Genomic DNA, 23,190 nt, shown 5'->3' with positions numbered 1-23,190 from the left:
GCAGTTCGTCTCTCTGACTCGGGGAGATATAGATAGATATTCATTCAGTAATATCGTCCTTACTATAGTTCCGTTCAGAAGTTCGTGATACACTGGTGGTGGAAGGTGCATAGCCTGTTGCACCCCTTTATAAATATTTTAACAACTAATAAACATGAATATACACAGACAGTACAGGTATACAAACAATATACACAGACAGTACAGGTATACAAACAATATACACAGACAGTACAGGTATACAAACAATATACACAGACAGTACAGGTATACAAACAATATACACAGACAGTACAGGTATACAAACAATATACACAGACAGTACAGATATACAATATACACAGACAGTACAGATATACAAACAATATACACAGACAGTACAGGTATACAAACAATATACACAGACAGTACAGGTATACAAACAATATACACAGACAGTACAGGTATACAAACAATATACACAGACAGTACAGGTATACAAACAATATATACAGACAGTGCAGGTATACAAACACACATACAGACAGTACAGGTATACAAACAATATACACAGACACAGTACAGGTATAAAATAATATACACAGATAATAGTATAGGTATACAACAGGCAATGGTACAGATATACAAACAATATACACAGACAGTATAGGTATACAAACAATATACACAGAAAGTACAGGTATACAAATTAATATATACAGATAAAAGTAGGTATACAAACAATATACACAGACAGTACAGGTATACAAACAATATACACAGACAGTACAGGTATACAAACAATATACACAGACAGTACAGGTATACAAACAATATACACAGACAGTACAGATATACAAACAATATACACAGACAGTACAGGTATACAAACAATATACACAGACAGTACAGGTATACAAACAATATACACAGACAGTACAGGTATACAAACAATATACACAGACAGTACAGGTATACAAACAATGGTAAACAGAAAGTCGATTAATCAAATATCAATTAATAAAACCAACATCAGCTTAATATTTAGTTGTATAAATGAGGTGAACTGTTGACCTAATGAAGTGATCACCTTACCTCCCTTCATCTCAGCTCCTCACCTCCCTTCATCTCAGCACCTCACCTTACCTCCCTACATCTCAGCACCTCACCTCCCTACATCTCAGCACCTCACCTTACCTCACATCTCAGCACCCCACCCACCTCCCCACATCTCAGCACCCTCCCTACATCCCCAGACCCTCACCTCCCTTCATCTCAGCACCCCACCCTACCTCCCCACATCTCAGCACCTCACCCTCCCACATCTCAAGAAGCATCCCACCTCCTACATCTCACAGCACCTCACCTCCTCACATTCCCCAGCACCCCACCTGCCTCCCTACATCTCACACCTCACCTCCCTACATCTCAGCAACTTTCACCCACCTCCTACATCTCAGCACCCCACCTCCCTTCATCTCAGTGACTACCTTACCTCCCTACATCTCAAAGACCTCACCTCCCTACATCTCAGCACCTCACCACTCAACACATCACAACACACTACAAGGTATAGGAACAAATTATTAGACTATGAACGAGGAAATATATAACTCAACTCTGCTGACACCATAACACCACATCACAATACACACCACCATAACACCACATCACAATACACACCACCATAACACCACGTCACACCACAACACATCACACTATAACACCACCACATCACAACACACACCACCATAACACCACATCACAATACACACCACCATAACATCACGTCACAATACATCACATTACACCTTAACACCACAACACACCATAACACCACAACACACCATACCAAAATACCATAAAAAACAACAAACTGTGTAAAAACAACATCACCCAAACATCATCCAGTACAAAATAATAATAAATTAACTAATAACCAAGAAACCTATTTAAGTTAGTCTCCCCTTCAAAAAAAAAATCAACATCAACAGATAACGATATAAACAACATAAAAACTCTGAGTTGTCGTTGTCTGTGGGAGAATCCAATGTATTTCTGTTCGTTCCTCTCAATCTTTTACCTTTGGCCTCCACACCGAAACAAAGGTATGAATCCCAGGTCCCTCTACCGTTTCATTTTGAGGGGGTGCACTTGTGAGGTATCTGTGCTGGGTAGAGAGGTTAACCTATATTGATTCGTATTCAAAGTTTTAACAGGTGAAAACTGTACCCACTCTCTACCTCTATAGAACTAGTTTTCAACTGTATCCTGTGAAATCGAAATAGAAATGCAATCCTCAGTATTTCTTTGTGTCCATTAATTTTTTTTTAGGATAGCGAAGGTTCTCTCTAACATGTCCATTATTGTTATCAGCTTTTAATAACAAGAGCAAAAAATAACCCGTAATCTGTTTTATGTCAAGTGCTGTAAAAAATCACTTTGTCATACCTTCAACATAGGCAGAGCGATACAATATTTTTCTATTATATTCCAAGTACCACCACTACCACCATCCCTTGTGTCATAACCTACAAGTACCATCACTACCACCATCCCTTGTCATAACCTACAAGTACCACCACTACCACCATCCCTTGTGTCATAACCTACAAGTACCATCACTACCACCATCCCTTGTGTCATAACCTACAAGTACCATCACTACCACCACCCTTGTGTCATAACCTACAAGTACCACCACTACCACCACCCCTTGTCATAACCTACAAGTACCACCACCATCAACCCTTGTTTCATAACCTACAAGTACCACCACTACCACCATCCCTTGTGTCATAACCTACAAGTACCATCACTACCACCATCCCTTGTCATAACCTACAAGTACCATCACTACCACCACCCCTTGTGTCATAACCTACAAGTACCACCACTACCACCACCCCTTGTCATAACCTACAAGTACCACCACTACCACCCCTTGTGTCCTTGGGTAATATCATATAACATAATAATCTCCAGTTAGTTGTGACCTCTGTTGGCTTCCCTCGATCTCTCACAGCTAGTTACGGTTCCTACTGGCGAGTGTTAAGTGGTATCCGGTGTTCTTGAGGTTTTAACGGACGGCCGGATCTCTATAACCGGAGTTGATCTGGTCCAGCCGGCCGTAGTAGGTCTGGTTTAGATGGTTAATTGTAAATGAATCAGGTCCCTCGGGCTGTGTGGTCCGGCCGGTCTTTTAGTGGTCAGCAGCTTCAGCCGGATGTTGGAAGACTGGCCCGATTCACCGATTGATGTAAACAAACACTGGTCACTATCTCAAAGGTCAACTCAAGTCTTATTTTTGTTTTTATTTCTCAGTGTTGTTGTTCTTACTCTCTAGGGAAATAGATCACGTCAGCTGAAAAATAGTCCCGTCAAATTTCTCAACGCCAACAGAAAAACAAAATATCCCAGTTAATAGAAAAAATAGCTCAGTCAACAGAAAAATAGATTGATCAAAATTAAAATAGCCCCGTCAACAGAAAATTGCCCAGTTAACAGAAAATAGCCACATCAACAGAAAAAATAACCCTTTCACCTGAAAGAAAGCAACGGAATTATAGCATGGAACGGTTTAATATATATATATATATATATATATATATATATATATATATATATATATATATATATATATATATATATATATATATATATATATATATATATATATATATATATAAATAAAACTGTCCCCCCAAAATTAATTCTAACATTCGGTTCTTGTACTTGTCGTTCGTTCTCGGAGGGGGTAAACAATGTTAGGTTGAGACCCGCGGTAACTGAACAATCAATTAAGTTTTCACCATAGTTACAAATAAGTAAATCATTACCAAATTATCCAAACTTGGTAATGAAAAATTTGTTTCGTAATGAAAAAGGTAATTTTGTGTTCTGGTATTGGAAATTATCAAATCTGGTCATAAGGAACACTGTTGGTGTGTTATTTGTAAGAGTCAACTCTCTTCGTATCTACCAGCCAATCCATCTCACCTTTTTCATGAGTTAGATATCTATTTCAAAGCTCTGAGTCGACGGGTTTATACCGAACAAGTCTCATTACCGCCACTGGATAAGACTGATTTCAGAGCCAAGTTCTCATTATATTACAACCGACTTTTCTCAGGCGAGAATGAATCTGATCGTCTCCTTGCCTTGCAGAAGTGTTGTCAGGATATATGCTTAACGAACTAGTTGCTCAAGATGCGGTTACTAGAGAATAGAGGTCTGTTTGATAGTCTCTGCAAGTTGTCACCACACTTATCCTTACCCAGATGAATTGGTCACCATTCAATAATCGACCATTTTCTCATTTTCTAAAAGACTCAATAGAAGTATGTCAAGAGCAATGCCGCAGAATTCTGTACTATCCTTATATCAATGAAAAAATGTTTGTGGTGGAATCCCAGATGACCCGGTCCAGTTTTGGTCCGCAGTGAAAATTTATGAAGAAGGAGATCGGAAGCCTTATGAAGAGCTTACTGGCTGCGCTATGTCATGTTTGACCACTCCGGTAAGTAATGCGGTCGTGAAAAGGATTTTCTCCCACGTTAATGCTGCGAAGACGAAGGTACGCAAACAGATGAAGTTGAAGATGTTCGAGTCTAATTTGAGGATAAGTACCACCATAATAATATCAGGAAAGTTTTGCAAAGACCTGGAAATCACAGATAATATTTTGGATAAATTTTGTGGATATGTATGAAAACACAAGAGGACTGGAGAGCATTGACGATGATGCCTTGGGCGTCTTGTATGACTAATTCCCCCCAGTGATATTACACGCCAGTCATCCAATCACTTACCCACCGGTATGATAAGGCGCACGATCCCTTGTATCATAAATGTGCAACTGTCATAAAAGGATGCACCTAGATCGCACCAACAGTAAGGAGGCGTGTCAAATGTCCCAACAGGACGATGAAACAGCATTAACAGAGACCAGATGTGAAATAGACCTGGGTGTTTATGTTGACAACGAACTGAAGCTCTCGAACCATTGTGAGAAGGTGAATAAAACACCTAAGCTTGTAGGTCTTTTAAGAAGGTCGTTCAGATACCAAGACAGTCCGTCCCTCGTAACGCTTTTCAGGAGTGAGGTCCCCGAAATATGCTAGAGACTGTCAGTTGATTGAAAACGTCTAAAGGAGGGCCACCAGGCTAGTACCTACACTACAGCACCTCAGTTACCAAGAGCGATTAGAACGCCTGCAGTTAGAACATAAGAGTGGAGGAAACTGCAGCGGGCCTATTGACCCATACCAGGTAGTCCCGTTTACACCCAACTCCTATCGCTCATATATCCGTCCAACCTATATTTGAAGCTACCCAGCGTGTTCGAGTTAATGATGATGTTTGGTAACTTGTTTCAATCGTCCACTACTCTATAGGTGGGCGAGGGGAAACAATAGAAGTTTATAAACACCTCAGTTGAGTGTTCATACTGGAACTGCTGGATGCCCGCTCCACTAGGGGTCACAGCTTAAGGCTGAATAAACCATAAGCTCAGAAAACTGTCAGGGCAAACTTTTTGGGAGTGAGACTTGTGAACTCTTGGAACAATCTGCCAGGGTGTTGTGACGACACCGAGTGTGAGCTCATTCAAGACCAAACTTGACCAACACTGACGTAGGTACAGATACAGTACATGCCATCTTGTAATCTGTCTGAATAATCCTTACTCTTTATTTCCCATAGACATGGAGTCTCCCTATAAATGTTTATGAATTCTTAATAAAAAAGTCCTCTCTCTTTTGGCGGCATTCATGGCCGGAACAGCACGTCGGCCGGAGTAGAAAAAAATCTGTCAGTAATAGGTCCGGTGGCCTGAACGGGCCAAAATCTTGGCCTGGACCACCCTCACGCATGCGCAGTTTTGCGTGAATGGGCCTGGTTCTGAAAGAGTGTGTATGGATGGAGCCTTTTACTCATAACGCGTGTGAGGTGAAGAGGAGTGGGGAGAACTGCTGGATGTCTATTTCTCAAATGTTTTTATACCAACACTCTGCCTCAAACCCAAGTACAGTATACAAGTAATCTTCAAATTCGTGGAAAATATGAACAATAAAACTAAAGAAAAATGAAACTGCAGGTGACTTTTAACCTTGATTTTTAAAAGTTCATTGAAATTCATCTCACAAAAGTCATCATCGTAGAATGACATACTGTATGTTCACCAGTGAGAAAGATAAATCAAATTCTTAGTCGTATTTTTCTCAGCTCAGACGTAAACATCACCACAGGATAACTCTACATAAACACTCAGTCCCTTAAATATGACTTAATGACCAACCCCGGAGTCACGTGCTGAGATTGTACCGAACTGAAAATCTAACACAGTGGTTCTCAACCTTGTTTGCCCCATGCACCCCTTTCACCATATGTCAGAATGTCATTCCCCCCTCCTTTCCAAAATTGTCTGCCTCAAAAAGTGCATTCCAAATAATATGCATATAATACTGAAAATCCTTTATTTTTTCCATATTAGTACATATACATTTACAATTTTACATGGATTATTTTTATAGTGGAGTTTTACAAATTAAATGCCAATTGAAAATGTTGATGGATTTATAAAACTTGAATAAAAGTAAAATAGTTTTTTATATTTATAATGAATTACTTAACAGACCAAACTGAAGCATAATGCAATAAACAAAAAGTTCAATAGAATACCAGGATATTGTAAATTTGTAATTAATTTTATTCAGATGAAGATTACAGTCAATGAGAAACCTGTGATTGTTTTTCTTCGCCAATTCTGGGATACGCGGAGGAGTGCTTGAAAGGGCACAACGCAGGTCATTTTCTACCTCTAATCTACTACGTTGCTTCGTTTTAATTTGCAACAGAGTTGAAAAGCCTGACTCACAAAGATATGTCGACACAAACGGAAGCAATGCACGGATAGCTCTTTCTGCCACTTTTGGGTAGGAATCGCACATCAAGGGCCAAAATTCTGTGATTGATTTCTCATCGAACATATCTCTTGCTCCCGAATCAGTTTTCCCCCCCTGAAAACCTGAATTCCCCCTGGGAAACCCCTGGTTGAGAACCCCTGATCTAACATAACCAATCCTAACCTAACCAAACCAACCCTAACCTAACCAACCCTAACCTAACCAAACATAGCCAAACCAAATCAACCCTAAACGTAACATAACCAAACCTAAGGAAACGAAACCAAACCAGACCTAACCTCTTCTTCTGAAGGGTCATCTCAGCGAGCCACACCGGATCTCAGAGACGTGTGTGTGTGTGTTATTTTGGTCAGGTCTTTGTAAATCTGGGAAATTTTTGGCATCATGTTTCAAAATTAATATAAACTGAAGTGTAAATTATGTCAGGTTGTATATCATGTCACACAGAAGTGATAATATTTGTGTAAATCTTCTTTCCTTCATTTACAAAACTCACAAAAAAGTATTTCACTCTTATTTACGTATAGGATAAACTTTAATTATGTAAAATACAGAAACAAGCTATATCCACGACTCGACCTGGATATCGCTCGAATATGATCTTATAATAACACATACGTCAGAGAGGAGAATAAACACGCACAATGGCAAGACAAAAAAAATTAAATCCTTCATGAAAATAATTAATTGCCTGTGAACGCTAACTAGTACCACCGTTCACCAGGTGTACAGAGTTAGTGGTGGGTGTGAACAACTGTACTGTACAGTGTGGGTGAAATAATGGAAGGAAATAGCACCCCCATCAACATAAAAACAGCCCCGTTAACAGTAAAATAGTCCCTTCAACAGAAAAATAGCCCCATTAACAAGAAATATTGTCCCATCAACAGAAAAATAGCAGGTTTCAATTGTAAAATAGCTTCTTCAACAGTAAAATAGCCCCGTCAACTAAAAATAGCATCCATGATAATAATGACCAGGTGTTTTGTTTGTCAATAAATCTCCCGTTTTTTGTTATTTTTATTGTTAATGTTTATTTTGGCAATGTTGCAACGTCATTAATCATCACTAAATCATACACACAGATTTATACCATTCACAAGTGTGTGTGTGTGTGTGTGTGTGTGTGTGTGTGTGTGTGTGTGTGTTTAATAATAATAATAATAATAATAATAATAATTAACGGTTTATTAATAGAGTTGCAGCCGGTGGCTGAAAATATACAAACTTACATGTTTTATCAAAGTAATGTTGCTAAAAGTAGTGTAGTTGTATTGTTGGGGAGTATTACTGTAAAATAATGCTATGAATATGTTATAAATGTATTTATTTGTTGAATTATTATTATTTTATGCGTTACTTTCCCTACCAAACACAAAGACAGACTGGCGACTGACTGGTGAGTGTTGCCAAGCACTTTTTATGAAAAATTATGCAAATAAAATATTCTAAATGAATTATTTATAGCAAATTAGTATTAAGATCAGTAAACACATACTGTACATTATTGGCCACTTCAGACAGAAAGAAGCTGCTAAGTGCGTAGGGACCACGAGCGTCAGGTGTCAAATGAACAGTCTCCTTATCTCCCCCCCTTCTCCCTCCTCTGCTCGGTCACGAAAGTTTCTGGAGATTCAACCTGGTTTTTATCATTCTGAAGGTTAGGTATTTTTGAAAATTTTGATTTTTTCTCAATTTTACTAGCACCCTAACCCGGGGCTTAAGGGTTAACTACCTCCGCCGTCCAAGCTTGTCAGGCTCCATCTCTCCTTGTTAAGTCTCTTACGTAAAGACATAGGAGAACCCATTTCCCTCTGATGGTAATATGATTCTTGAATCTTATTGGCTCATTTTATCCACGGTGCAGTCATGTTAGGATATGATTGGTGGAATCTACCGCAATTGGATATCTGCTGGGAGGAGGGGATGGAGGAGGAGGATGGGGAAGGAGGGGAAGGAATGGGGAAGGGAGAACAGAGGAAGGAAAGGAGGAGGAGAAGGAGGAGGAGAAGAAGGTGAGGAGAAGGAGGGAATTGGAGAGGGGGAAGGAATGGGGAAAGGAATGGGGAAAGGAATGGGGAAGGGGAGGACTCGTGTTCAAGATGCACTCAATGGTAAACATCAAGACACTCACAACAACCACTTACATGCACCGACGCACTCCTACACACCACTTCTATACACTTAGACACACACACACTCACACACCTACATTTGCCACACTAACATACAGTACATTGCCACATATTACACACCTCCTCTCATCCACACCTGCCACAGACCACTCAAGCTATCATCTGCATTTTATCTCTAATTAACCACACACACACACACACACACACACACACACACACACACACACACACACACACACACACAGGCCAACCAAAACACTCACAAACACTACACAATCACTTGTAGTCATCAATATAACCTAAAAAAAAAATACAATCAACAATTTTATAATATGTGGGTTTTTTCAAGTCACATAAATTCACCAAGGTTACAGAAAAAAAAGTCAAATGAAAAATAATTCTTGTTATCCAATAGCTCACGTCTCACCAAAATACCTTCTCCGCGTTTCTCAGTCCAGTGCCCTTCAAGGAATCGAGTCTTCAGTAAAGCAGTTACGTACGGGAAATGATAGTGATGACCTTGACGCCTCGGGGTGGTTTTTGATTTTCAGTCTTCATCCACAGGTTTAATACAGTCTTGGACAAATATGATGTCTTAGGGTGGGATTACTTTCGTTTATGCCGCCGTCAACACACACGATCGTATGACACGCAAATACGTGTTAACACTCGACCACAAGCACGCTCCTACATGACTGTCCGAGCCACTACACAACCACCAACACACACACACACACACACACACACACACATACTCACTACACAACCACACACTCACTGCACAACCACACACTCACTGCACAACCACACACTCACTACACAGCCACACACTCACTACACACACACACACTTACTACACAACCACACACTTACTACACAACCACACACGCTCTACAACCACACACTCACTGCACAACTGCCTCACTACACAGCCACACACTTACTACACAACCCTTACTACAACCACACACTCACTACACAGCCACACACTCACTACACAACCACACACTCACTGCACAGCCACACACTCCTGCTGTACACACTTTCTGCAGCCACACAGCCACACACACTCATGCTACCCACACACTCACTACACACACACACTCACTACCTGTACACACTCTGCAACCACACACTCACTACACAACCACACACTCACTACACAGCCACACATGCTAACTGGCACTTGCAGACCGGGAGTGGATTCACACAACTGCATATTAATCACCCAATATTAATCACCCAATTATTTAAATTAATCTAGAATCGAATATGATTTAAGATGATGAGTCGGTCACCTGCCTTATCATAACACCATGTTTTGAACACCGTATTGAACATATTGATATTTTAACCACTGTGTTTATTGTTTGGAACACTGCATTTTACACTGAGCTGAACATATCTACGTTCTAAATAATATGTTGGAAATTTTGAACAGTTAAGTAGTGATGATCTGAACAGTGTACAAATTGTTCAAAACGTGTATAAAACGAGTTGTGTTCGCATGTACTGTGCTCCTTACCACACAGTCTGAACAGTGTGTGTGTGTGTATGTCGAACTTACTACTACGAAATAGTTACACCAAACCCTAATCCTGACCTTGAATTAGCTAAACATAACCTAACTTACCTCTAACTTAACCAAACCAAACCTACACTAACTTACCCCTAACCTAACCTAACCTAACCCCATAATCAAAATCACAGCCCAAATAGAAAAGCTTCAAATTAGGTGTTTCATTTCACTCATTGGTGTAAAGGTAAACAATAGTGGGCTTCGTATAAGAGTAAACTAGGTACTTAATGAACTAAGGCTTCACAGGTAAAGAAAAACCAATTATCCATCTTCACCAATTCTCTCTCTCTCTCTCTCTCTCTCTCTCTCTCTCTCTCTCTCTCTCTCTCTCTCTCTCCCATATAAAAATACCAGTTGAATAAATTAAATATATGTAAAACTATTCATTATACTGTACAAGCATCAGACACCTTATTAAGAATTTTGACATATGACTCACTACCTTTCGTGATGAAGTTCCTATTTAACATTAAAGAATTCTGCAAAAAAAAACATATAACAGTGGAAAAAAAAATGTGATTATCTCAGTTAGTAATGAAACAAATTTTAGCCTTATCTAATGACAATATGTTCATGACGCCTTTACTAGGTTTTAAGAAATGATATTAATTCTGTTTAGGTACCTTTTTTTTGCACTTTATAAAGGGGTATTTTAATCATTCATGGGTTTATAATAAGGGTATATGAACACTTCAAATACCCATCCTAAAAGGTATATTACGAGTCAACATTGTTAGAGACATTTAAAATACCCATCCTATTCTCTTCCCCCCTTTTTTTTTTTTACACCAGTTATATTTATATGTGGAACTAGTGGTGTTGTTTCGGATTCACAAGGACATGACTCACAGGGTTCATAAATGAGAGAGAGGTCTGACAGGACTTTTTTGTTATGGTGAGCGTACATGTGGCAAAGTTACATAGGCTTCATGAATAATTTGTCATATAGTCAGAGAGGATTTTAGAGCCATCAATGTGTGCTTATGTCTTGTATATTTATGATGTTGCAACCAAGGCAGAGATCACGCTACTAACCTGAAACTTGTGAGATTAATACATGAATGCAACTCTGCAGTGTATGGGGATCACAAACATTTCAATAGGTTTTGTAAACAATTTGAAAAGTACGATTAGTTTTACACTATTATACTCAAGTTTTAAGTGAATATAACAGTTCATCCTTGTTCATATTATAGGCAATTCCAGCTTAACCTAACCTATTCTAACCTAACCTAACCTTCCTTAATTCTTACTCCAGGTTTTTGGTAGTGGTTCAAAATGCACTCTACATATTACTGCCTTGTTAACATTAATGGAGTCTTACCATCTGTACAGCTATAACCATTCTTTTACCTCTTCATGCCGTGGCAACCTGTGAAAGATAATATTCCTCTTGTGTTTGTAGCTTGAGCACCAACCATACACTTCACGTTTATAATCCTACTCTAAACTTCACATTTACAAACAGTTATTAAGAAAATTAAGGTGACGTCATGCGCATGAGTAGTCGCGTTTTCGTCCACTGGTGCACAGAATTTGTATAGAAGAATACCTGCATATACTCGTACCATATAATGTTGATAGCTAAGCTTTTCATTATTATTTTGATGGTTGTAGATAATTTGTTGATGACTCGCACGTGTGATTTTGTCCTCATTGTGCCGCAGGTGTAAGATACTCAGGGAGCCACAGTGTAAAGGGGACAGGTTTTGTCTTCCATGTATGACTTTAACCATTCATCTGATATAGTTATCTAAACTTGAGTCGGTTCTTCCTTGACCAACACCTATCTGATTAACCAAGTTTACACAAGCGTTCCCACACACACACACACACACACACACACACACACACACACACACACACACACTCTGAAACCAATTATACCAGCGCCTTATTAGAGGAGAGGAGAGGTGAGGTTAACAAAAACACTACAGATATAACACAACATCACTTCACTATACAGAAACAATAACAACATTCATAATATATTGATTTTACCATTACCTTCTGTATGGGTGGACCGACTAACAACACTGGCTGGCTGGCTCTGTCCCAACATGGTCTCTGCCACTGACTAATTTCAGCCGTCATCATAAAGTCCGTCCAATTTGCAGACCATACATGAACTCAACTGATACGTCCTTTGTGGTCATATTCACACATCGATTTTAAATTTGGTCGGCTGTAAAATTAGCGAGTTCACCTGCTCAGTGTTGCAAAGGTTGAATAGTAAAGGGGGGGGTGCTATTGGTAACACTGGTCTGATTATTGAGAGCATCGTTTTTATTATTATTATTATTATTATTATTATTATTATCTCTCTCTCTCTCATTGAACACAGGTGTGTTGAACATGGTCAAGTGTTTCGTTTATTGAGTGTAGTGAACATGCTATAAATGAGTATGTTGAACAAGAAAGAGTATTAAGTCTTGAGTGCGTTGAACAGATAGAAGGTGTCTGTTGAACTTGGTGTCTTAACTGAGTTTGTGGGAGAGAGAGAGAGAGAGAGAGAGAGAGAGAGAGAGAGGAGAGAGAGAGAGAGAGAGAGAGAAGGATCTAATATGTGACCGGGAGACAGACATACAGGCTGATAAAGAAAGCTAATGAGGGAGAGAGAGAAAGAGAGACAGACGGAGACAGACAGGCAGAGAGACAGACAGACAGACAGACAGACAGACAGAGGAATATTTCCCTTAATATTCTATTCCATTATCTCAGGTTTATTCCATTTACCATTAATTTGAATTTTGTTTGTCACATATGTTATAAATTATCTATCTCTTGTGTTTGTGTTTATGTAAATGTCTATGTATTTATTGATATGTATATGTGTTTATTTGTGGTGTTCATTTACTACTACTACTACTACTACTACTACTACTACTACTACTACTACTACTACTACTACTAATAAAAATAATAATAATAATAATAATAATAATAATAATAATAATAATAATAATAATAATAATAATAATAATAATAATAATAATAATAATAATAATAATAATAATAAAAATAATAATAATAATAATAATAATAATAATAATAATAATAATAATAATAATAATAATAATAATTAACTGTTTATTGAAAGAGCATGGCAGGCAGAAGGCTGAAAATATACAGTTACATAATTGGTGAATGGGTCACTTGATTGATAAATAATATACAAGTAACATAAGTGATACAAATATGATATATAATAACTAAGTAGGTAGAAGGTCATACTACAGGGCATTTCAACAATAGTGACAGCGCAAATAGGTAAGATTGACTGGTGATACACTGGTTGATTATGAGTTGTTGATCATTTTTACAATGGTTGGGAATGGGGCTGTTCTTCTAGTGATCAGTACATGCCTTGTTTATTTACTTGTTTATTTGTTTATTTATCTGTGTATCTGTTTACCAGTTTGTTTGCATTTTTTTTTATTTATTTATCCCAAGATTTTAAGATAGTCTTCCATGTCCTTAATCTGATAAAATATTAATGGATCACAAGCGTTTCTATATCTATCTATCTATCTATCTATCTATCTATCTATCTATCAGTGCTGAGTAGATATAACAGGAACATTTGGTTTGGTCTGGTTTGGTCAGGACAAATCTGGTCAGGACATCTAGTCAGGACGCGTCAGCTCTGGTAGGTGAGCAAGGTACCTGGCCGAGAGTTGGGGTAATGAATCCAGCGTTTCTTCAGGTGACCCGCTGAGACACCTGACCCCCTCTCTGAGTTAAGGCAGGTACGGAGCCTCACCTGACACCTTGTAATTTTAGTTAATTATGTTATCCTAACCTTACATAACCTTAGCTAATATAATAGAACCTAACCTGACTTAATCTAACCACACCTAACCTAACTTAACCTCATCAGAGTTCGATACTGAGATTCTGACATTTTAAACTGACTTCTCGTGCCTTATTTTAGGCTCCTCTTATTTTAGGCTCCTCTTATTTTAGGCTTCTCTTAGTTTAGGCTCCTCTTATTTTAGGCTTCTCTTAGTTTAGGCTCCTCTTATTTTAGGCTTCTCTTAGTTTAGGCTCCTCTTATTTTAGGCTCCTCTTATTTTAGGTTCCTCTTATTTTAGGTTCCTCTGATTTCAGGCTCCTCTTATTTTAGGCTCCTGTTATCTTAGGCTCTTCTTAGGTTCCTCTTATCTTAGGCTCTTCTTATTTTAGCTTCCTCTTATTTTAGGCTCCTCTTATTTTAGGCTCCTCTTATTTTAGGCTCCTCTTATTTTAGGTTCTCTTATTTCAGGCTCCTCTTATTTTAGGCTCCTCTTATTTTAGGCTCCTCTTATTTTAGGTTCCTCTTATCTTAGGCTCTCTTATTTCAGGCTCCTCTTATTTTAGGTTCCTCTGATTTCAGGCTCTTAGGCCTCTCTTAGGCTCTTCTTAGGTTCTCTTATCTCTTCTTATTTTAGCTTCCTCTTATTTTAGGCTCCTTAGGCTCTCTTATTTCAGGCTCCTCTTATTTCAGGCTCCTCTTAGTTTAGGCTCCTCTTATTTTAGGCTCCTCTTATTTTAGGCTCCTCTTATTTTAGGTTCCTCTTATTTTAGGTTCCTCTGATTTCAGGCTCCTCTTATTTTAGGCTCCTCTTATCTTAGGCTCTTCTTATTTTAGCTTCCTCTTATTTTAGGCTCCTCTTATTTTAGGCTCCTCTTATTTTAGGCTCCTCTTATTTTAGGCTCCTCTTATTTTAGGTTCCTCTCATTTTAGGTTCCTCTCATTTTAGGTTCCTCTCATTTTAGGTTCCTCTTTTTAGGTTCCTCTTATTTTAGGTTCCTCTTAGGTTCCTCTTATTTTAGGTTCCTCTTATTTTAGGTTCCTCTTATTTTAGGCTTCTCAACATCTCCAAAGCATTTGACAGGGTATGGCACAAGTCTTTTCTAAACTTCCCTCTTATGGTTTCTCTCCTCCACACTGTTCTCTAATTGTTAGCTTCTTTGAGAACCGATCCATGGAAGTTGTTGTCGAGGGATCAATCTTTCGCTCTTTCTCTGCCAATAATGGTGTCCCACAGGGTTCTGTTCTTTCACCTACTCTCTTCCTTCTTTTTATCAATGATTTGCTTCACACTACGACTATTTCTATCCATTCTTACGATGATGATTCTACTCTTCCCCCTAATTCTCAAACTAGATCTGTTTCTAGAGCTGATATCCTTTTATCTATAAATGCAGATCAGTGTTGCATCTACGAATGGGGAGGTAGAGACTTGGTTAAATTCAATAGTAATAAAACAGTATTTACTAATTACCAATTTATCAATTTACCAATTACACTTTCCAAAATAGAGGATCTCCCACCAATCACATTTCAGGACGCAATAGTTTTGCCAAATTCTAAAATAGATATGCTAGGCCTCACCATTTCCTCTAATATGTCATGGAAGCCACACATCCACAACATTGCTAAAGCTGCCTCCCGAAAGCCGGGTATGCTGTACAGATGCCGTAGCTACTTCACTCCTGAGCAGTTGCTTCAAGTTTATAAGGGATTCATTCGTCCTAACTTGGAGCACTGTTATCAATCTAGGGTGGCTCTTCTTCTGTCCAACTGTTAGATAGGGTGGAATCAAAGGCATCTCGTCTTATTAACTTTCCTACTTTAGTTGATAATCTCTCTTCCCTTTCTCCTCGTTGCAATGTTGCTTCACTCATTCTCTTTTACAGGTACTTTAACGGGCAATGTTCGGTGAATTTGGCATCCTGTGTACTGCCGGCAAGGCGGTGACCACCGTTTCTGCGTGGATGTCGGTCACACTAGAATAACCCGTTATAGTACCTTCTTCTTTCCTCACGCAGCCAAACTGTGGAATGTTCTGCCTTCTTCTGTGTTTCCATACTCTTACAATCTGTCTCACTTCAAAAAGCTGCTTTCCGGCATCTTCGTGTTGTAGATTAACATAGTCTTTTTCTCTTCTAATTTTTAATTTAATTTTTCTTTCTACTCTACCCCCCCTCCCTAAATCCCGTTGTAGGTTGATGACCTGTTCCCGGGTGGGCTATTCCCCGTAAAAAAATAGGCTTATCTTATTTTAGGTTCCTCTTATTTTAGGCTCCTTCTATTTTAGATTACTCTTATTTTAGGTTCCTCTTATTTTAGGCTCCTCTTAATTTAGGCTCCTCTTAATTTAGGCTCCTCTTATTGTATGCTCCTCTTATTTTAGGCTCCTCTTATTTTAGGCTCCTCTTATTTTAGGCTCCTCTTATTTTAAGCTCCTCTTAATTTTGGCTCCTCTTAATTTAGGCTCTTCTTATTCTCTTACTTTAGGATCCTCTTATTTTAGGCTCCTCTTATTCTCCTACTTTAGGATCCTCTTAATTTAGGCCTCTTAATTTAGGCTCTTAATTTAGGTTCCTCTTATTTTAGGCTCCTTATAATTTAGGCTCCTCTTAATTTAGGCCTCTAAAGTATAGGCTCTATTTTTAGGCTCTTATTTTAGGCTCCTCTTATTTTAGGCTCTCTTATTCTCTTATTTTAGGCTCCTCTTATTTTAGGCTCCTCTTATTTTAAGCTCCTCTTAATTTAGGCTCCTCTTATTCTCTTATTTTAGGATCCTCTTATTTTAGGCTCCTCTTCATTTAGGCTCCACTTATTGTAGGCTCTTATTAATTTAAGATGTTCTTCCTTATGTATTAATCATTCAATGTAAAAAAATGATATTACAGAGGAAAAAATGACCAAGATACCGACTTTTATTGTTAATTTTGAAAGAAACTTTATTTTTTTTTAGATTCTCTTAATCTATTTCCCTCTCCACTCCACCCCCTCCCTCCCTCCTCCATCACCCCCCTCCCTCCCCCCACCACCTACTCTACACCTCTTCCTACTCCCCCAACCAACCCTCCTCCCCTTCCTCCCCACCCCACTAACCACCCTCACTACCCCCTCCCTGCCTCCCCACCACCCACCTTACCCCCCTCCCCTGTAACAATAATTGGTGTTTGTTTACCTTTTCTTACTATTTATTACTTATTTCTTGTATTTATTTTTATTCATTTACTTTTACTTTTATTGTTACACCCTCCTCCACCAACTACCCACACTACCCCTTCCCTCCCACCCCATTTCCCTCCTACCCCTTTCCCCTACCCCTTCCCTCCTCCCCTCTCACCTTGAAGTAATTTTATCACCGTCTTTTGTTATAACTCATCGTGTACCGTTATATTCGTCTCTGTATTTTAGTAATTCATTGTTCACATCCTGATGAATAATTACTTGTTCAGAATTGTGAACTGTCGGTGTATTCTGTGTGTGTGTGTGTGTGTGTATGTGAACTTCATTTTTAAATCTTTCTCGTTTTTGATTGTTCACTTAATTGCTTTGTACTAGTAATGCCTCGTGGCTGTACATCCTTCTAATTAGTTTTTTTTTTTTTAACACAGGTGAAATGAAACAGTGACAGCCAAGCAGCCACATGTGATCCACAATTCTCTCATTGAACTTATTCGAATTTTAATAAACTACGATTTACTTTTTATTTATTTATTTTTTCATGAATAAACGATAATCTACTTCTTCTTTCTGATATCTTTTCATGAATAAGCTTAATCCAATTTAATTACACTATACTCTGATGTGTCACTTGAAGCATATTGTGTATTAGACACTAAGGTACACTTCCCGCCCCCTCACTCCTTCCTCAAGACAGAGAAGAAAACATTCCTCTCGTCTACCTTGGGATGAGAACATTAACTAGTATACACAACACGAGAGTAGAAATAATGAAGCACAATGTAAACACGATCATGAGGTCCTTGGGTGAGGGCCGTCAAGATGAAGGATTTAATTTAGTTGAATATTTAGCATTGGGACTTACCTGGACGAGCTAGTAGAGAGGAAAGCAGGAGTAGCAGCAGCAGGTGGCGGTGGAGACAGAAGGAGAAGCCCATGAAGGAGGAGGAGCTGGTTGTGGTGGTGTTAGTAGCCATGGTCCTCCAGCCAACAGAAGGCCTTTTGGAAGCTAAGCTGATGGAGATATGACTTCCCTTGACAGGAAAGTTAGAGGAGATGATATTGTTCCGATCGAGGAGTGACTCTCTAGAAGGAGTCCAGTGTAGATGGAGCCTTCTGACGAAACTTTATGTCGACAGATCCAGTTAAGACGGGGACCTCGATGGTGGGAGAGGGCCAGTGAGGAGGTTCTTCTGTTGACGGTTTGTCTTGAGGGCCACAACACCTATGGTCTCCTTGAGAGGGAAAAATTAATAGATGAGAATTCAGGAAAGATGGGTAGAAGTGTTGAAGTGTTGGCGAGTGTGCCAGAGATTTCACCAATCCTGTGTTTGGTGTGTTGAGGGGAAGAGAAGAAACCTTGTAGAAATCTTAGACTGAGACGAAAGATTTATGTTAACTTGATCTAAGAAGGAGATGGGAATCGTTTTCTAATGTCATTAAATGTTGGTGAAGTTTCATGCATTTAGTGTTTTTTATCTACATAGCACATTTTGTTGATTGATACTTTATTTCCCGTTATCAATCATAAGTATAATAACACCCAGTTTCAGGACACAAGCTCCACGTGCGGGTGATATCCAGTGCTCCTCGCTGTGGTCTGCATCACAACATCGTCAGGTAATTCGTTTTAAACATTCGCGTGTATCATCTACTACAAGTCTCATTTTCCTTCATATCGAAGTATTGATGCATTCAGTGTACGCTAGCGAAGCCTCAGAGACTCGTGTACTGCTTTCAATGACAGATTCATAAAGTTATACAGTGTTGTTTACACATTCGTTCAACACGACCATTAACCGAGACCAGGGCAGCAGGAGCCATACTGACGAAGAGGAGAACAATCTTCACCTCATTCTTACACGACGCAGATATTTTCTGGGACACGAGACTATTACGACGTGTTAAGCAATTGTCTCATAACTACTTAATTATGGGCGCCTTGCCAGTCCACAGCACCATTCTCTTGGAGATAATGTTCTCTTCTAAAGAGAATCAGTTCAGAGACCTCCATAAAACCAGGCCAGTAATCAGTTCTCATAGTGATCTTCACAAACAGTGACAAGTCCGAGCGAGTTTAAGTCCAGTAGTGTTCATTCTCAATGTTTGTTGCTTATGTTTTCATCACTCGTTCACATCTTTTATTATAGTGCAGCAGTCCCTTCTCGTCACGGTAATCTACGAGGAACGATTAATGCCAAACCAGAGAGACAATTCCTCCCCTCAGTAGTGAGAAAGAGGAGGAGGTCATCGTCTTGAGGCGTGCGAGGTGTGGAAGGCCGCGTGGGGTGAGAGAGGCCAGAGATGGGCGTGCGTCCCCTCCCGCGGCAGCTGTGGCACTGGTGGCCCGCGCCTGGCTCTTGCCTGGCACCAGGGCTGGGGACAACACTCACGCACGCCCTCACTCCCCGCTAATTGTACACAAGCGGACCGATCACGTCAGATACCAGAGGCCAGGCGGCGGGGAAGTAGTCCCTGTCTTTTACTTCCGACGACGACTGAATACTCTTTCTTCAATTTGTGCGTGCGTGCGTGTGTGCATGCGTGCGTGTGTGCATGCGTGCGTGCGTGTGTGTATGCGTGCGTTTAATAGTAAGAGTAATAACCCAGGTTGTTGCTGAGAATGAGGTACAGGTCAAGACACCACAAGACACGACTTACCTATGCACACAAGACACACTAGCGGGGTGAAAACACTGAAGACATCATTAGAGAAACTCACCAAGAAGAAAATGAATCGAATCCCTACCGCCTGTTTTCTTTCGTCTGGTGACCTGCCTGAGAATATCATACCATTAAACATTCAGTAAACGAACGCCTTGATAATTGGGGGGAAGACAACACCAAGTGTGGATGTTTTGTCTACTAAAATTGTTTGGTGTTATGAAAACCCGTCTCACCCGGGGGTTGACAAGGTAATAAGGATGATAGCTGCCCTGGTGTTACTGCTGGCTATTCATACATACAGTATAAATGGGGGCTCGTGGCCACAGGTGTATCATAGTGACGCTCGAGGTGGATAGTTTCTTAATCGAAAATGATAATAAGAATACGTGTTAATGGCTGACTGTGTGTGTGTGTAATAATAATAATATATATATATGTATATATATGTATGTATCTTATGAGAGGCCTCGTGGTGTAGTAATTCCCTCACAGATGGTGTTAAGAGGAGCCTGTCGTAGTGTAATACTTCCCTCAGAATGGTGTTATGAGAGGCCTCACGTGGTGTAGTTCCTCACAGATGGTGTTATGAGGAGCCTGTCGTAGTGTAGTAACTCCCTCACAGATGGTGTTATGAGAGGCCTCACGTGGTGTAGTAATTCCCTCACAGATGGTGTTATGAGGGAGCCTGTCGTAGTGTAGTAACTCCCTCACAGATGGTGTTATGAGGGGCCTCACGTAGTGTAATAATTCCCTCACAGATGGTGTATGAGGGGCCTCACGTGGTGTAGTAGTTCCTCACAGATGGTGTTATGAGGGCCTGTCGTAGTGTAACTCCCTCACAGATGGTGTTATGAGGGGCCTCACGTGGTGTAGTAATTCCTCACAGATGGTGTTATGAGGAGCCTGTCGTAGTGTAGTAACTCCCTCACAGATGGTATGAGGGGCCTTACGTGGTGTAGTAATTCCCTCACAGATGGTGTTATGGGGAGCCTGTCGTAGTGTAGTAACTCCCTCACAGATGGTGTTATGAGGGCCTCACGTGGTGTAGTAATTCCCTCACAGATGGTGTTATGAGGAGCCTGTCGTAGTGTAGTAACTCCTCACAGATGGTGTTATGAGGGGCCTCACGAAGTGTAATAATTCCCTCACAGATGGTATGAGGGGCCTCACGTGGTGTAGTAATTCCCTCACAGATGGTGTTATGAGGAGCCTGTCGTAGTGTAGTAACTCCTCACAGATGGTGTTATGAGGGGCTCTGAAGTGTAATAATTCCCTCACAGATGGTGTTATGAGGCCTGTCGTAGTGTAGTAACTCCTCACAGATGGTGGTATTATGGGGGCCTTACGTGGTGTAATTCCCTCACAGATGGTGTTATGAGGAGCCTGTCGTAGTGTAGTAACTCCCTCACAGATGGTGTTATGAGGGGCCTCCTGAAGTATAATTCCCTCACAGATGGTGTTTGAGGAGCCTGTCGTAGTGTAGTAACTCCCTCACAGATGGTGTTATGAGGGGCCTCGTGGTGGTAAATTCCTCACAGATGGTGTTATGAGGAGCCTGTCGTAGTGTAACTCCCTCACAGATGGTGTTATGAGGGCCTCACGAGTGTAATAATTCCCTCACAGATGGTGTTATGAGGAGCCTGTCGTAGTGTAGTAACTCCTCACAGATGGTGTTATGGGGGCCTCACGTGGTGTAGTAATTCCCTCACAGATGGTGTTATGAGGAGCCTGTCGTAGTGTAGTAACTCCCTCACAGATGGTGTTATGAGGGGCCTCACGAGTAGAATAATTCCCTCACAGATGGTGTTGTGAGGGGCCTCACGTGGTGTAGTAATTCCCTCACAGATGGTGTTATGAGGACCTCACGTGGTGTGTGTGTGTGTGTGTGTGTGTGTGTGTGTGTGTGTGTGTGTGTGTGTGTGTGTGTGTGTGTGTGTGTGTGTGTGTGTGTGTGTGGTTAATGGTGTTCTAAAAAGTTTCAAAATTTGACAATATCATGACGGAGATATTTGGCAACTCGCGTGTTCATTTGATCATGGACCCACTGCAGATTTTAGTGTGTGTGTGTGTGTGTGTGTGTGTGTGTGTGTGTGTGTGTGTGTGTGTGTGTGTGTGTGTGTGTGTGTGTGTGCGTGTGTGTGCCTGCCTGCCTGCCTAATAAAACAGCCTGACTGGGCAACCGCACCCAGTAAGGTCATCCTTGCGCGGTCGAAAACATAATGACAGATCCAAACAAAAACAAACTATGTAACCTCTTATGGTCGCTGCATGGAATGTCACGACCCTTCTGGGTACTGGCACAAATGAGCGTCCTGAAAGAAGAACTGCCCTTGTGGCAAAAGAGGGTCAACTCAAAGAACGGGGTCTGGCTATACATTCTTCGGGAAGGGTAAGGCTGCTGTGGAAAGAAACCCTATTTATGGAGTTAGCTTTGCCATCCGCCAACGCATTCTATATACAGTAGGCTAACTGAAATGCCTATTGGGATCAACGAGCGCCTCATGACGCTCCAAGTCCCACTGAATCACCTACGTCATGCCTTTTTCATCAGTGCATACGTCCCAACACTGGATGCAGAGGATGACATCAAGGAGGCCTTTTACGCCGACCTCTACAGATTGCTAACCTCTATCCCCAGAGAAGATAAGGTTGTGTTCCTTGGTAACTTTAATGCCAGAGTTGGCAGAGAGGCTGACATATAGCAAGTGTAATCCCAATGGCCTACTCCTCAGCAAGTGTGCTGCACACAACCTCACTATCACCAATACCTTGTATAGGCAGGCCGACGAGTTCAAGGGTTCGTGGCAACACCCACGATCCAAACTCTGGCATCTCATTGACTACATCATTGTCAGAGAAAGAGATTACCGAGATGTCCTCTTCACCCGTGCCATGCGTGACTCAGACCACTGCGACACTGATCATCTGCTCGTCAGA

The 23,190-nt window shown here is 40.3% G+C and overlaps 1 protein-coding gene across 1 annotated transcript in view; it reads right to left on the bottom strand.

Annotated features, from left to right (window-relative positions):
* Positions 1-19,909, bottom strand: part of LOC121868861 (cell adhesion molecule 4-like) — a 75,485-nt gene extending 55,576 nt beyond the window's left edge. The window contains exon 1 of the mRNA XM_042369855.1: positions 18,452-19,909. Within this exon, the coding sequence (XP_042225789.1) occupies positions 18,452-18,563 (112 nt within the window). The 5' untranslated portion in view covers positions 18,564-19,909. The remainder of the gene's footprint in view (positions 1-18,451) is intronic.
* Positions 19,910-23,190: the final 3,281 nt, after the last annotated feature.

This window comes from Homarus americanus, unplaced genomic scaffold (genome assembly GCF_018991925.1).
Source record: "Homarus americanus isolate GMGI-L3 unplaced genomic scaffold, GMGI_Hamer_2.0 scaffold30535, whole genome shotgun sequence".
Lineage (NCBI taxonomy): Eukaryota > Metazoa > Arthropoda > Malacostraca > Decapoda > Nephropidae > Homarus > Homarus americanus.
Note: the sequence above shows the minus strand (reverse complement) of the source record. Positions and strands in the feature narration are given on the sequence as shown.